The sequence below is a fragment of the Microtus oregoni genome, unplaced genomic scaffold (genome assembly GCF_018167655.1).
Source record: "Microtus oregoni isolate MIOR12 unplaced genomic scaffold, Mior012 000057F_ref0000458, whole genome shotgun sequence".
Lineage (NCBI taxonomy): Eukaryota > Metazoa > Chordata > Mammalia > Rodentia > Cricetidae > Microtus > Microtus oregoni.
In genome coordinates this window covers 10,248,152-10,265,196 of record NW_024543833.1, presented here as the reverse complement: position 1 = coordinate 10,265,196, position 17,045 = coordinate 10,248,152, and the positions used below count along the sequence as shown (strand labels likewise).

At 44.0% G+C, this 17,045-nt stretch overlaps 1 protein-coding gene across 9 annotated transcripts in view; it reads left to right on the top strand.

The window, feature by feature from the left end:
• Znf532 (zinc finger protein 532) overlaps positions 1-17,045 on the top strand; it is a 98,316-nt gene that overhangs the window by 60,600 nt on the left and 20,671 nt on the right. For 8 of the 9 annotated variants that reach the window (XM_041639184.1, XM_041639183.1, XM_041639179.1 and 5 more), the window contains 2 exons: positions 7,079-7,241; positions 11,946-12,227. The exons of the other annotated variant lie outside the window; for it this stretch is intronic. In XM_041639184.1, coding sequence (XP_041495118.1) covers positions 7,079-7,241; positions 11,946-12,227 — 445 coding nt within the window. The remainder of the gene's footprint in view (positions 1-7,078; positions 7,242-11,945; positions 12,228-17,045) is intronic. 9 annotated transcript variants of the gene reach the window in all.

Here is a 17,045-nt window from a genome sequence, read left to right as displayed (position 1 = left end):
ATGTGTGACGTTCTGCTCATTGCTCACCAAGTCATTCTACTTTTTCTAGCTAAAGTCTTTGTCCCAAAATGTCACCTGTTATTCATGCACTTAGCATCCATTTCTGTTCAACAAATGAATACCTACCCATTTTATCCTTAAGATGGTTTTTACCAAGTAAGTTTTAGGAAATTTGTAAACTATAAACCAGAAAACCCAGACAATGTTGTGTCCCATGTTACCATTATTTGTTTATTGTAGGGTTCACTTCCCCAGCAGTGTTCAAAAGGCCGAGTCAGCTTGAGACACTAGTTACTGAATTGAACTTCATAGCTAGGACAAGTCTTGATTAGGGGAAGTAAATTCAGTTTTGCTTCAGGCTCTTCTTGCTTTAGGACTGGTGAACAGGTAGGGCTACCTGCCTGTCTGCCACAGGGGTCAGTCAGCAGCAGGGAGGGGGCATGTGGGCGCAGGGGCAGGTCAGAGTTCCTACAGCTGCCAGTTGTGAAGCTGACTGTTTCCTGTCTCAGCCTCTCCTGTAAGTGCCGGTCATGCTTGTGCCCCAGGGTCTGAGGGAGATTCGAGTAGGGTGATGTGACTGAAATGTGTGCCCTGAGGAGCCTGTTTGGGGTGTGGAGCATGGTTTCTGTATTTGCTCACTCCCTCTTTGTGTGTACACAGTGTGCCTGGTGGTGCTCATTATGGCCTCGTGAAATGTAATGATTATGGAGGTCAAGTTGGCTATCCCAGTATTCTGATGAGAGAGAGAGAGAGAGAGAGGAGAGTAAAACTCCATTATTAAAGATCCATAAGGGAAAGAGATGTCTATATGCAGTATAATACCCACACTTCTTTATGTCTAGGGTTTTTATTTTTGATTGAGTATATACAAATGACTGTTTACTAAAGCAGTGTTAAAATCTATTTATTCCAATAGGTCTTCTCCCTGATGTTTTGAGCATTGATCCTTAAAGGGAGGCTAATTACAATTAGAGGATTCCAATTCCAGTGATGTCTTCACACAGAGACAGGGATTAGTGAGATTAATGCATGTGTCTCCAGCGCTCGTGATGCGAAATTTGTGCATACTAACAGCCTTTGTTTGCCTTGTGATGAATATAGCCACTTGATTCTTCACTCAAATAAGTCACATATTCTGTCTGACAGTAATTGTAAAACTGGAAATCGAGGATAGTAGATTATTAAGACAAGTTAAGACAGTGTTGTAAGTTTGAGTACAGTGGTCTAGAGTTCTCATTGCTTCACCTACAGGACACACTATAGGTGCAGTAGCCATGCACCCTTTATCTACTATTTTTAATTTCTGTAACTTTCACTAACCAAGATCAGTTGTGAACTGAAATTATTAAATGGAAATTCCAGAAGTAAACAATCTGTGGGTCTAGATTATACACTGTGTCCCAGGATTTCTTTATCACACCAGCATCTCTTTGTCCAGTGTGTCTACTGTATCCACTGCCTGCCCACTAGACAGTTAGCTCGGCTGTCTTAACTGATGATGGTTGTGATATTGCACAAAGTCTTGTGTGCAGGTAGCCCTGAGTGCACATCATAATGGCCCCAAAGTGGAAGAGTAATGGTGCCAGCCCTTCCTAGAGAGGAAAGTGCCTCCTTTTAAGTACAGAAGTGAAAGTTCTAGACCTTAGTAAAGAAACAGGAAACAGTCGTATGCTAAAATCCATGCTCTACCCGTGAGACAGTGAAGGAGAAAAGTGAAGTCATTGCTAATCATCTGTCAACCCCAACAAGGAGAAGTGACAAGCACGCCTCAGTGCTGTTGAGACTGCAAAGGTATCAAATTAGAGTGTTCAGTGTTTTTTGTGTGGCTTCCAGACCCCACTGGGGAGCCTTAGGATGGATCCCTCCTCTAGATAAGAGGGAAGTTGCATAGGAAAACATTGCTCTGATTTTTTTCCCCATTCCCTCTCACACAGGATTCAACTGTGTAGGCCAGGCTGACCTCCAGCTCTCCGCCCTCCCACCTCAGCCTCTGGAGCGCGGGGATTACAGGCACGCGAGACCACTCCTAGCTTTATTCTTCTGTCTTCTTTCTTTTTTACTATCAGGGTTCTTTAATAAGCAAATACCTAAACACAGGCATAAGCCACTGTGTTTTACACTGTAAAATAGAAATAGCACACTGACGACATGGAAGACAGAAGCCCCAGACCAGTGCAGCTCTGTTTGAGCAGCATTACCTTGGTGCTCGTCCGGTCTTCAGTCCTCAGCTTTTGGCTGAGTCCAGCCCTGCCTGAACCCTCGCTTTGCAGGGCATGCTACTTCAACTCTGTGGGGTTTCAGGCCTGTGGTGCTTACTGTGCCTGCGATAGTGCCCCTCATACCACCTCACCCTTTCAAGCTACTGTAAAACTTCTTATCCTGTGGCCAATTTGGGGTCATCTTGGAATTAACTAAAAAGAAGCCGATTTTTCTTGAGTCAGAACCTTCTGGTGCTGACCCCGGCAGCAGTGTTTGAATGGCCGTGGTTATACAAGCAGCTCAAATTACCCAAGTGACTGTGTCAGTGTCCACCTTACTCCCATTTTCTATCCTGAGTATGTAGACATCTGAGCATATACCAAAAGTCCTACAGTTTTGACACTTCAGTTTGCAAAGCACCAGGCAAGCTGTAACATGTTTGTTGCACCCCACATACCGCTGTAAGCACTGTTTGCTGTTTCTCTTCTTGTTTTCCAGGATGTGAGCGGACATATTTCCACTGCTGTCTTAAAGGGCACTTTTGAACTCTTAATAATTGCTGGGTAATTTATTTCATTTTAAGCACATGACAGTTCCCAAGTTAAGAGCTATATAAGAGACAGATTTGGAACAAGCCCCTGAGAAGTAAGGCCTATAGTATTACACTATTAGCATGGAAGGGGACCCCCTAGGTCCCGGGAAAGAGAACTCAGCACCAGAATTAATTAATTTATTTATTTATTTATTTATTTATGACATCAAACAAATGACCTCAGGTCTCTGACTCTTACTGTGCCACGTGGGACCAGGAGGTAGTGTCAGTTTACCTCAGCAGGGCTACGAGAACCAGCCACATTGTGGAGATGAGTGCTTCATGTGCCTGTGGTGTTTAATCAGCTGCTCACATCGGAATCTCAGGGCTTAGAGCTCCAACTTAATTGTTTTTGTATTTTACACGTTTACAGCAGCGTCCAAGGAGCTGGCTGGGCCTGTTGTCCGCTTCGATATCCTCCTACCCAAAATGGTCTGGCTGTCCAGTCCCTCATGTTTCCCAGCTCCAAATTATCCCCACCCCAACATACACACACTGTGGACTTGAGGGCCCCCGCTTGCTGATCTCTGCCTTTGTCCCTCCCACCCCCAGTTTGGGAAGCCTCCCCATTTCTCCCATAGTAGACTGTTTTCTCTCAGGCTTTCCCACTGTCACTGCGAAGTTTGCTTCGTGTTCATAATTTGTTCTTAAAGCCGTGCTCATGATTTGTGGTAGCTTTGTCATTTGCTGTTTCTAGTTTTTAGCAGCTACTTATAGTTACTGCTACTTTTAATGGTTCTTGCCCCACAAAAATGTTGGCAGCGTGTACTGAGAACTCATGGGTGCCTTCGCTCAGAGTCCTGGTTGCTGGCATTTTTACACGACCTGGTCCAGCTCATAACCACTCTCCTCATCCTTGGAGTAACAGGACATTATGACCTGTTACCTCAGCGTGTTCTTCCCTTTACAAAAGCACACTCGTAAAAGTCATGAGTGCACAGCCCCTGTTCAGGCCAGTGCTGCCCACCGTGCCAGCCAGTTCACAGATTGGATTTTGGATTCAGATTGTTCCAGCTGCCTAGACACCTCCGCTCCTCACGAAAAAAAAAGAAAAGAAGAAAAGAAAAGAAGAAAAAGCAGCTTTTCTTTCTGGAATGGCCTTCCCTATATGTTCTTGGTTTCTCGGACTCAGCCCAGAACCTGCTCTCATCATCCGGAATCCTGCAGCATGAGACTGCGCATCTTCTCTGTGGGCCACACTGGGACTCAGCCAGTAGTCAGTCACTTTTCTCAACAGTGGTACTGTCGGCTTCCGTTGAGCTGGATTTCCCACGTCTTTCCCCTTTACGTTTCCTAGTGCTTTTGTTTTGCTTTTTGAGATGAGGTTTTGCTGTGTAGTCAGGATAGCCTGTGTCTAGTCAGGATAGCCTAGAACGCACCGCCTCTCTGCCTTTGGAGGGATTATAGAAGCTTGTCAGTGCTTTTGGCTCCTCATAACATATCAACAGCTTGTTCCTCAGCTTCCTCAACAGATGCAAAGTAGCTTTATCATCTTTGGCTTCATATCTTTCCCCAAGAGAATGTACCATGAAGAAAATGAGAGCCATACCTGTTTTTTCTAAGATTTATTTTTAATCATGTATATGTGTGTGTGTGTATGTGTGTGTGTGTGTGTGTGTGTGTGTGTGTGTAATGTCTATTCACATGTGTGTGGATACATGCATTACCAGAGGGGTTGAATCTTCCTGGAGCCGGAGTTAGGAGCAGCTGTGAGCTGCTTGATGTGGGTGCTAGGAACTCTAGTCCTTTAGAAGAACAGTGCAGACTCTTAATAACTGAGCCATCTCTCTGGTCCCGTGCCTGGTTTTATGAAGTTCTGAGAAACAGAAACCTAAGTGAATAGTCAGTCCAACTAGTAAATCTCAGTGCTTCTCTTAAAACTCTTCTCCCTGCCCCCCCTCATTTTTTTGGGGAACTCGCTTTACAGACCAGTCTGGCCTTGAACCCACATTTTTATTTAAACTAATTTTTTAAGTGGACATACAAAGTGACAGGTCTCATTATGGCATTTCCATATAGACAGTATTATGAGGCTGTTCTTTTTAAATGATTTAGTTTTAATTTTTAATTTTGTGTGTGTGTGTGTGTGTGTGTGTGTGTGTATGTGTGTATGTATTCATGTATGTGAGTACAGGAAGCCAGAGATCCCCTGGAGCTAGGCTTAACAGGCAGTAGTGAGCTGCCTGACACGGGACCATGCTGAAACCAAACTTGGGTCTTCTGCAAGTGCGTTACATACTCCGAGCTGCTTAGCCATCCCTGCAACCCAGACACTATTCTTTTGTCAAATGACTGTGTTTTGTTTATGGGAAACCTGTAAGATAAAGATAAACAGAATAATAGAGCATGCGCATACTACCCATCCCTAGAGGCAATGATAATTTTATACTTTCCTCTGCCTGTTAAGAAATGTGATCATGGGCTAGAGGGATGGCTCTGTGGTTACAAATTGCTCTTGCTCTTCCAGAGGACCTGGGTTCAGTTCCTAGTACTCATGTTTCAGAGGCTCCCAACTGCCTGTAAGTCCAGCTCCCAGGAATCCAAACACCCTCTTCCGACCGCCAAGGACACTTGCATATGTGTGGCATATATGTATGGCACACACACACACACACACACACACACACACACACAGTCACTAATAAAAAAGAAATGTGCCCATATCATAATATACTGCCTTGTTTGAATTTTCCTGAAAATCTTTGTCTTTTAAAGATATGCTTACGAAGTTGCTCTGTGTGATTGTGTGATGCTTTATTCCACTGCACATTGAGACTTCGCATGTAAGCAGTTTCAAACAGTGAGGAAGTGAGCATCCTTGGATACCTGCTGCTGTGATGTGAGACATCACAGGGACCAGCGCTCGGCAATGAGCTGGATCTTTCTCCCCATCTTCAATTGAAGGTGAAATTTGGCAAGACCTTGGAAAAACATGTGGTCTTCTAGTTACATTAGAAAGTCTTCAATGAGAGTTAAGCTAATTAATTAATTATTTAGAGATAGTCTTGCTGTTTAGCCCTGACCAGGATGATATTTGCAGTATTCTGGGCTGCCCTCATCTTCCCAAGTGCTGGGATTACAGACGTATGCCACCATGCTGGGCTAAATTACAGTTTTTTTTTTTTTTGGACACCATTGCCCAGTGGAGTTTGCAGCCATATGAGGGGCTATTTTAGGAACACACCCAGAAAATACAGATAGGTTCATGGGGCTTTTTTTTTTTTTTTTTTTTTTTTTGCCAGCTTTGCTGAACAGTTTTTTTTAGTTAAATTTCTTTTCCCCTCTGACCTTTCTCTTCAGCCAGTTTGCCTTCTTTCCTCAGCAACTCACGAGTCTCTTTGAGCCTGTTCCGCAGTTCTTCAAAAGGGGCAGATTCCGTAGGCCCTCCTTGAGGACTAGGGTGACCTAGGGACAGTTCCTAAGGAAGGGACCACTGCTGTGTCCCAGCTGCATACAAGGGGAGTGTTGCATACACACCCTAGTGCCACCAAACACCCACCCCCAAGCTTCAGGCGAGGTCTAAGCGAGTGGAAGAGGTTTGTTGGGAATATTAATTTAAGGAGGTGGCTTTAGATTAGCATTTGGTATGAAAATAGTGTCTAGTGTACTGGCGCTGAAAGCCATTTTTAGGAAGCATCGGGTCCTCCTGTGCTGTGTGTTTTCGTCTTTTTATCTCTGTAATTGTGTACTGGTGTACAGTTTTCTGTGTGAGAATTGGTATAGAAAGGTTGATATTCAAGTGTGAAATTGATGATTTTAAGTGTAAACTCGGGGCAGGTTGTCCAGATACTGGAGCTTGGGTGTCTTTAGTTCATTAATCAAATTTCTTTTTTTAGTCAGGGCACCACCATTGAGTCATACTGTTTTGTTTGACCTTACAAAAAAATTGCCCCCACATCCTTTTTCAGGTTAGAAGGCTACTGTTTGGTTGTATTGCCTTTTCAATCCTTGTTTAAAAGAGGGAAAAGAGGGTGGGAAGGAGAGAAATTGTGACTGTTTCTTGCTGTGTGTATCAGTTCTGGGAGATTTCGTACAAAATCCTTGTGAGGTAGAAAATGGTCAGCTATTGAGATCTCTAAACAAATGTCGCTGAATGTGTCTTAGTCAGAATTGAAGACTTATCTGCAATTGAGAGATGCCAGTTGTCTTGAAAAGTTTGTATCACAGCTAAAATGTTCTTTGTGTTCTTTCAATGGCTTCTACCTCCCGAGTTCTTTAGATGCTAAGTCGTAGCTCCTTTGAGACAAGGCTGACTGACTGTATCTCGCTGCGCTTCTTCTGTTCTAGAGTAATCTATAAGTGTTCCATGTGCGACACTGTGTTCACCCTGCAGACCTTGCTGTATCGCCACTTTGACCAGCACATTGAAAACCAGAAGGTGTCTGTTTTCAAGTGTCCAGACTGTTCTCTTTTATATGCACAGAAGCAACTTATGATGGACCATATCAAGGTGTGTGTGCGCGTCTCTCCTCCCGTCTTAGTGAACTGCAGATACATGCATGGTCGTAGGGCCCTGGCTGAACTGCAGGTTTCTGTAAAGCATGCTGCTACCTAGGGAAAGAGATGGACATCGGCTCAGGACACAGGCTGTCCTTATGCACAGATAGCTTTGGGGTGCCATGTATCCAGGAGCCCTGCCTCCCAAAGACACTGAGAAGGAGCTGGTGTGCATGCTCTGGTTTAAAAGAATAATGAGGTTATTAGGTTATTTTACATGAAAATGATAGTTTGAGTTTTCTTTAAAGAAACAAGGTTTATTTTTGTTTTAACCATGTGTATTTGTCAGTGTGCTGGTGTATGCATGTGAGTGCCCGTGGAGACCAGACTTCAGATTCTCCTGGATCTAGAACAGGCAGTTGTAAATGGTGTGGGGTGGGTGCTGGGAATTGAACTCGGGTCTTCCGCAAGTGCATTATGTGCTCTTGACAGCTTCTGTAGTGTTCTGTTTTTAGAACTCTGTCATATGGAATTAGGAAACAGGACTTTTGATGAGTCTTGTTAATTTATACAAATATTAGTGCATTCAGAAAAATGGAGATTTCCCCCTTGAAATCATATAAGCACTTAAATTTGCATTGTATTTGATTTAGTCTTTCATATTTTTCACTCTATAAAAAATAGCATGTAGTTTGGTCATGATGGCACACACTTTGAATTGGTAGCAGAGGCAGGTGGAAGATCCCTGTGAGTTCAATGCCAGCCTCGTCTACATGGCAAGTTCCAGACTAGCCAGGGCTGCATAGTTTTCTCCCCCACCCCTAATTTTATGTTATGTGTATGTGTGTTTTGTCTGCATGTATGTATGGGCACTATATGCATGTCTGGTGCCCTCTGAGGTCAGAAGAGGGTATCAGTTCCCTTGAAACTGGAGTTATGGATGGTTGTGAGTCACCATGTAGGTGCTAGGAACCAAACCCAGGTCCTCTGCAAGAAAGTAAGTATTAAGTGCTCTTAGGCACTGAGCTGCTGGCTTTAAATACTTAGGGCAGATTGGGTGTTGGACCTGGTGTGGGTGTTAGTGTAAGTGCCTTGTTTGGATGCTCGTCTCCACGCCCCTAAAGAGGCAACATGCTCCATTTTCACAGTCTCAAGGCTGGTACTTAATTTCGGCTTTCTTTCTTTTTCCTTCCTTTCTCCCCCGCCCCCCTTTTAATAGATAGGGTCTTACGATGATACTCCAGCTTGCCTAGAATTTACTACATAAACCAAGCTGACCTTGATTTTCCAGAAATCTCCTGCTTCAGCCTCCTAAGTAATGGGATTAGAGGCTGGTGCCCCTCCTGCTCAGTTCTAGCTTCTCTCTTTCCCCCTGCGAACAGGAGGTATGCAGGGAGGGGCGAGTTGCCTCTCCAAGGCTTCTGAGATTTGCTTTCTGGAACTTAAGCTTGGCTTGAGGAAGTGGTGTGTGGGTGGGATAGGGGAGTCTTCTTGTAATAGTGAATGTGGATAAATATAGGCCCCAAAGAATAGAGATTGAGGAAGAATGGTCTAATCCCGTGACCATGGAGAGAGATTGTTGTAGTTATCTGGACCCTTCCCAGCCTATGTGATGGGAAAACAGTGGGGCTGTTTTTGTTTCATGTACATGCTAGCTAGCGTCCTAAACTCCTGTTACATTATGCTTGGTAGGAAAGAATAGAAATACAGTGCTTTAAGACATCTTTATGTTTAAAATGATGCGGCTCTTACTTGCTCTATATTTATCTTGCCTGGTACTTGTGAGCAGTTAGTCATAAAGGAGAACTGGAGTGGGGGTGTTGGGGAGGGTGGCTCTCCCTGCCCCCCCCCAATCTCTCTAACATACACACACACACACTCTCTCTCTCACACACACACTCTCTCTCTCTCACACACACGCTATCTCTCTCTCTCTCTCTCTCTCTCTTTCTCTCTCTCTCTCTCACACACACACACACACACACACACACACAGTGTCTCTCTCACACTCTCTCTTCTGCTGTCTTCTCTTTCTGCCTGTCTTTCAGGTGACTCTTTCTTACCTGATTCACACCATGTCCCTGTTCTCCCAGGATATGTCTATATTTACTTGGTAGGTCCTTACCCTCCATGTTGACATTCACTTTCAGCTGAACCTTTTATCTAGGTTAGCTGCTGTTGCAAGAGCCAAAGGAAAGTCATTTCTGAATGAATTAAGTTGTATTAGTATTTTAAAAAGATGTTTCTGGTGATCAAATGTAGGACCTTGCATATGCTAGACATATTTGTATTTCTTTCATTAAAGATAGTTGATTTTTGTTTTACTTACAGTGTATAGACAAATACACAATAAATAACTTAGAAACTTTGATTTCAGCACAGTGCTCTTCTTGTCTTGGTAGAATCCCCACTTCTTGGTGATTTCTGTCCCCAGGGTTATTTTACAGAGGAGAAATGCGTCCCTGCCCTGTCTTCCATTTGTCTTGAAGTTTATGGAAAGTTTAAGACTTGAGAATTTGTCCCTTATTTTTAAAATGGTTAGACATGTTTTTTTTTTCTTAAAAAAAAAAAAAAAAAGCCCAGGGGCTGGAGAGAGAGAGCAGTTGTTAAAATGGAGGGAAGACTCCTAGGATTGACCTCTGGTCTTCACATGGACACGTGTGAAACACACACACACACATACACACACACACAAGTATAAACAGGTAAGTTGTGTACTGAGGCACAGACTAGCTTCTTTCTGGGCACACAGAAGTCTGGCATGTACTTGGAGAAAAGCAGGTGTGACTTTAGGAAACTGTCTGCCTTGCTCAGAGGCTACCACACCACTCTCTTTTCCTCCTGGGAAGGACAGGGGGCAAGAGGGCCACTAATACTGAACTGTGTAGCTAAGCCCTTTCTTAAGAAAGCATCCTGGGGAGTTAGAATGTCTTCCTTGACCACTCAGGAGGAATTTGGGGCCAAGCCTTCCACAGAGCTGGTCTGGTGACAACAGGGACCTAGGTCTCAGAACTCCCGAGGGACAGCTCCTGTGAATGTACTCCTCTAGGTAGGCACAGAACTTGTGAGACAAACTACCTTCTTATCAGGAGAGAAGGCCCCATTCACAAATAACTGTGTCTTGAGACAGACTTGTTGCCTTAGGATACAGGCAACAAGAAACAAAAGTCTTTAGAATCAGTTGCATCAGTTGAGTCTGGTGGTACTGCGCGTAGCCTCAGCTACGGAGTCGCAAGTTCAGGATTTGCCTGAGCTAAATAGTGAGTACAAGGCCAGCCTGGGCAATTTGGTGAGACTGCCTCAAAATAAAAAGTAGAAAGGTGCATATCTCAGTATGGAGTACTTGCCTGGAATGCATACAGCCCTAGACGCAATGCTTAGGACTGCAAAGGGGTAAAAAGGAATCAAATTGTACTGATTTTATCCTACTACATCTGAAGTCCTGTGAGCTCAGGATGGCTGTTTGTGGGCTGTTAATGATAATAAACAGCTACCCAATTTGAAAAGGCTTTTTGAGTACCTACTGGGTACACATGTAGAGGCAGTAACGGGTGATTGAGAGGTGGAAATTACCCCCAAATCCTGACAGTGCCTGTACCTAAAGGCTACAGGTATTCCGAGAATGTGAGAAGTAGCATGGCTTGCTGGATCATGGGCCTTGGATGCTCTTTTGCACGCGAGACTACTTAATACAGTTCTGTAAGTGGGAAGGTGAAGCCATCTCCAGAGGACTTGCTCTTGGCTGGGGGATGGGGGTTAACTAACATGTTCCAGTACAGGGTCCTATCTTCAGAGAGTGCTAAAATGGCACTGATGGATAGGCCTTGATATGATCAATGAGATGGCTCAGTGGGTAAAGGCCCCTGACAACCTGAGTTTGATTTTCAGGACTATCCTGAATTCCATATGGTGGAATGAGATGCTTAACTCCCAGTAGATTCACAACTTCCATATGTGGTGTGTGACATGTGATCCCACACACATAAACACATGCACACAAAATAAATAAATTTAAAAAGTTGAAACTGAAACATAGCTTAGAGCAGTCATTAAAGTTAATTTATTATGTTTTTTTATGGGACTGGAGAGATCACTCAGTGGGTAAAGGTACCCTCTGCCATCCCGATGGCTCAAGTCTCATCCCAGGACCTACACAGTAGAAGGAGAGAACCAGTTCCTTCAAGTTGTCCTCTGGTCTCCACACATGTGCCTTGACATGTGAGCCCTCTCATCAAGTAAAGAAAGTTAATGTTCCTTTATCCCCCTTCCCTGACTCATTTTTGTTGTTGTTGTTGTTGTTTTGTTTTTTTGAGACAGGGTCTCAATACCACCCTGGCTTGCCTAGAACTGTCTACATAGACCAGGGTGGCCTCAAATTCACAGACATCTGCATGCCTCTACCTCTTGAGTGCTGGGTTTAAAGGTGTGCACCACTACACGTCATGGCTCCATTGTTTTTAATTCATCTTGATTTATTTAAATTTTTTTGTGATAAGAATTACTCTGTAGCCCAGGCTGGCCCAGAACTTGCTGTGTAGAGATCTTTCTGCCTCTGCCTCCTGAGTGCTGGCGTTATAGGTGTGTGCCACCATGTCTGACTGCCCTTTATGCTTTTAAAAATGTGTATTTTTAGTTTGGGAAATATTTTGTGAATAATTGTCATTCTGTCAAATCGGTGTGACTTATGATAGGCGTTTCTTTTCTTTTTATAATGCAGTCTATGCATGGAACATTGAAAAGTATTGAAGGGCCTCCAAACTTGGGTATAAACTTGCCTTTGAGCATTAAGCCTGCAACTCAGAATTCAACAAACCACAGCAGAGAGGATGCCAAGGCTATGAATGGGAAAGAGAAATTGGAAAAGAAGTCTCCATCTCCTGCAAAGAAATCCACAGAATCGAAGAAGACGGCCAGTCTCGGGTGGACGTGTTGGGAGTGTGACCGTCTGTTCACACAGAGGGATGTGTATCTCTCTCACATGAGGAAGGAACATGGGAAGGTCAGTGAGCGTGACATCCATGCTCCAGCACCAGGAGGAGCGTCTGTGCTGGCCATTCAGCTTGTGGCTCTGTCAGGGTTAGGATTAGTGTGACCTCTTTGTCTGTATGCCTCTCTTTCTATATATGTGGAATGGGACGTTCCCAAACCCTCCCAATCCCAACTGCCTTCCCTTGCACACACAACAGTAGGCATAGCTTGTCCATCATGTCTGTTGATAGCTGAGGTTACTGCAGGTGAAGCTAAGGCAGGCATTAGAGTGTGCCGTTTAGTCTGTTCCCAGCAAGGAGGAGAGAGGGTGGAGAGGCTGCAGTGATGCCGAGTGCTGCCGGTGGCCTTGTACTTCACCTGTCCTTCCTTGAGTTTATAGTACAAGATGAGCCTCATCCCTTAGGAAACTCTGCAGTTCAACTCCTGAAGAGAGTCACCAGATGATGGTACTCTGTCTCTTTTAGGATTTATTTGTTTTTACTTTATGAGTGTTTGCCTGCATGTATGTGCAACTGTGTGTGCAGTGTTTACAGAGGCCATAAGAGGGTGCCAGATCCTCTGTTGTCAGCTGTGGGTGCTGGGTATTGAACTGAGGTTCTGTGAGAGCAGTCAGCGCTCTGACTGCGGAGCCATCTCTTCAGCCCACAGTCTCTTTTAAAAATGATTAATGTACATTTTTAACTGGTATGGATTTTTTAAAACCACCTAAAAGGGCCAGTGAGATGGCTTAAGTCTGGTGACCTAAGTTCAGTCCCCAGAACCCACATAGTAGGAGAGAACAGACTCCTGCAAGTTGCCTTTTGACTGCCACACTTGTGGACACATGCATGTGCACACACATACATAGAACAAATAAATGTAAAAATAAAAAAAAAAACCTCACTTAACGATTAGACTTAATAGCATAAGCAGAATTATTTTTGATATCGCCTATTACTGTATTGAATATCATGTTAGGCTGTGTTCACATTTTCTGATTGGTTGGGGATCCAGAAAGAATTCTTATAATATTATATAGTTGTTGTATAATTTCATAGCAGGATTCTCTCAATTTTAATTTTGAATGTACTATTGGATTATTATGAAAATTACATTTTTTTTTTTTTTGAGACTGGATTTCTCTGTGTAGTCCTGTCTGTCCTGGAATTTGCTCTGTAGACCAGGCTGGCATTGAGCTCACAGAGATCCTCGAACTCACAGAGATCCTCCTGCCTTTTGCCTCCCCTCCCAAGAGCTGGGATTAAAGGCGTGCGCCTCCACTGCTGGGTAAAAATGAAGTGTTTAACATATTGATAGGTTATCTCTATCGTTACTGGATTTGACATCTTTGTGTGCGCATGTCTCCCGTGAGCGAGTGAGGCTTTGATGTAGCAGTCAGAGGAAATGTTGAGTGTTGGTCTTTTCCTTCCCCCTTGTTTGAGATAGTCTCTTGTTCATACATCATGCTCTCTGGCCCATGAGCTTCCAGTTCTCCTGTCCCTGCCTCCATCCCAGCCCACCGTAGAAGTGCCGGTGTATGCTCTCCTAGGTGGAGCTCTCCCTGGGTTCTGGGCGTCCAGACTCGGCTCCCAGTACTTGTTGGCAGGTGCTCTACCCACCGAGCCATCTCCCCAGCCTCAGGTTGAAATCTCTGGATAAGAATAAGAATCGGGGTATTTCATTATTTTTATATCACATCATGAGGAATATAGCTTGTCTCACTTTTGATGATTCTAAAACTGATCTGTGGGTTCAAAAGCATAATATTTTAAAAGATAAAATATCATCTTATTGCTTTAATCTTTATCTTCTTTGTTCTTGGGGAACTGTATAAAAATGTGAAGGAACTGATTAGCAACTAGTTTATACTGGACTTTGGGGGAAGTTATTTATATGGGATATTAGTCACATTTATTAATCAGTCTTGATTATTTATACTATTTATTTGAGCCACTCATGAAGCAAATGTTTTACTTTTTGACCACCCAAATGCTGTAAATTCTTTACCTATCCAGGGATTCCAAGTTATACAGCAGCGTTTTTATTGCATTCACTTTAGTACGTTGTCTCTTTAGATAAAACAAGTGTTTCTTGTGGGATGTGTGTGATTTCATCTAGGCATCCGTGCGTTCTCATGTATTATTCTTCTCACTGGCAGCAGGGAACATGCTCTTTCTTCTTTCCCCCTGAGAACATTTTCAAAAGTGAGATTGGACTGTGTCTCTTCTTTCATAAAACATTGTGTTCCCATCACTCTTGAGAGTCAAGTCTTCGTACATTGCCTTCCTGGGTCTGCTCCTTCCGCAGCCCTGTTGTGTCTTCAGAAATTGCACCCTGAGCAAAGAAATCCTTTCAATGTTCTGAACACTGATGATTTGTTTCCGGATCTCCTCAGGTGAGGTGACAGTCTAGTAGTGTGAGGGACCACACTACTCTTGGGGGCTAACTGCTCATCCTTTAGGGCTCAGCTGAGCTCCTCATCTAGAAGTTCCTTCTCAGTCCCCTAGTCCCAAATGATTCCTCTTGAATGCTTCTGTGGCAGCCCTTCCTTCTTTCTCCCACCAAACGTCCTTCATCCTCCATTGCATCTGTGGGCACTCTGGTACCTGCTGCTTAGTGGGTTGAAATATTTCTTATGTTAGGGAGTGTGAGTAAGGTCTGACTGGGCAGGCACATCACCCGTTTTAGACTTAACTTTCTCTTTGAGTTATACTCTTGTGACCTCCAGTGTCCTAGCAGAAGTTGTGTGTGAGGTGATAAGCACCCTTCAGTGCTTATAGGCTAGGGTGAGTCGAGGCTCTGAAATACGCTGCTCTTCTGTGGGAATAGGCGGTTTGGAAAGGCTTCCTGTCGCCCCTGTCTGGCCAGAAGCACCCCAGTTTGCTAGTTTACCTGGCGCAGTGCCACTGTTCATTGGAAGAACCCGCCAAAGTGAAGGTATACTTGTCTCCGAGACTACAGTTAGGACTGGAGGAAAATACATGCATGTGTGGGGTAAGTTCTCAGTAACCGCACAGCAGGGCTGGCCCGCTGCAGTACAGTCACAGGCGCTGACAGAACGGTTGGTTATTTTAAGGTTTGGGGAAAAGATCTGAGTTAGGGGTATCCTCAGCTAGTATAAATTAGGATTTTTATGTTACAATAATCTACTGTCGTGTGTGTGTGTGTGTATGTATGTATGTATGTGTGCATGTGTGTGTGCCCACATTTTGTGACATGCGTGTGCCTCTCAGAGGGACAGCCTTGTAGAGCATCTTCCTCCTCCATTTTCCATGGTGTTTTCCTTTTCTGTGCTGTGATGAAATACTCTGGCAGAAGGAACTTGAGGGAACAAAGGCACACCAAGCCCCGTCATGGTGAGTAAGTCAGGGCAGCCTGTAGGAGCTTGGAGCAGCTGGTGGTATCACACCACACTTGAGAAGCAGAGGCAGTGCACACTCACGCAGTTTAGCTTTCTCTCTCCATTTAGACGTGCAGGATCCCAGTGAGGGAATGGTGCCACCCACAGTGGGCAATCTCTCCACCTTAAGTGATGTAATGAAGACAGTTCCTCTCAGGCATGCCCACAGGCTCCATCTCCCAGGTGGTTCTAGATTCTTAAGTTAACACTGACTATACACTTGGGTTCCAGGAATTGAACTCAGGTTGTCAGGTTTGCATGCAAACGTCTTTCTTACTGAGCCACTTTACTGGCCCAGATAGTATATATTAAAAGTTTAATTAAAAACTGGTAAACTTGCTTGTCACAGGAATTCCTCAGATAGACAGCCAGTAAAAAGGATCATTTGCTGAGGTTGATGTCATCATTCAGTGTGGCTGGATTTAACATGCTCTTTGGTGATGAACTCTTTTTTCTGAAAATTTTATTATTTTTGTGTATGTATGTATCTGTGGGGGGAGGGTGGTAGGCATGTGCGTATTGGGGGTTGTGTCAGAGAGCCTGTGGAGATCAATGTGTGTGTGTGTGGGGGGGGGGTCGTTACCCATGCCACAGCAAGCCTGTGGATGTCAGAAAAGAACTTTCTGGAATCTGCTCTTCTGCCACCCTTCTATAAGTTCTGGGAGTCTAGCTGAGGCCTTCAGGCTTGGGTGACGAGCACCGTTCCCTGCTGCGCTGTCTCCCTGTACCCTGGTCACAAACGCTTGGTGGTGAGTCGTGCGTTGGTTTTGTTACTACTCTTTATCTTCAGATAACAGTACATTGCAGAGGATCTCTAACGTCACTAATCGAAGTATTTCTCTTTGGACCAGCGCTTTCTCGTGTGGGACGGGGCGTTTGTGGTAGTCACAGGCACAGAGGCGAAGTACAGGTTTGTGGCTCTAAATAGTTTTCTAACCATAGAATGCCTTTTATCTTTGGGGTCTCTGTACTCTTTGCCATAAAATTAGCTGCTCAGTGTCATTGCTTGAAGATCTCCAAGCTATGAGTCCTTCCTCAGTTTCAGGTGGGTTATATATCTCCTGATGTTTTTTATTTTCATTTTTTTGATTGCTCTGTGGGGTCTTTCTAGGGACCTAAATTAATATCTACTAAATGAGATCATGTCTGAGGCCATTCTTACAGATCAACTCATATGCAGTTATAAGAGCTAATGCTGTGTAACACAAAAAGTAAGTTGTCTGTATTTGTTCAAGTCTTTAAGAGTAAAGTATGATTTATGATAACTGTCATTTTCTCCTTGATTGGTAATAGAAGTACAAAGGAACTGTTACTAACTTGTTGATATGAAGAGTCCAAAGCAGAGGGGCAGGGATGGGTTACAAAACTTAGATCTGTCCAGAGGAAGCTAAGAGCCTTAGAGTTCGGCTGCATGTACAAGGTTTTTTCTCTAACTTAGATGGGGCCTAC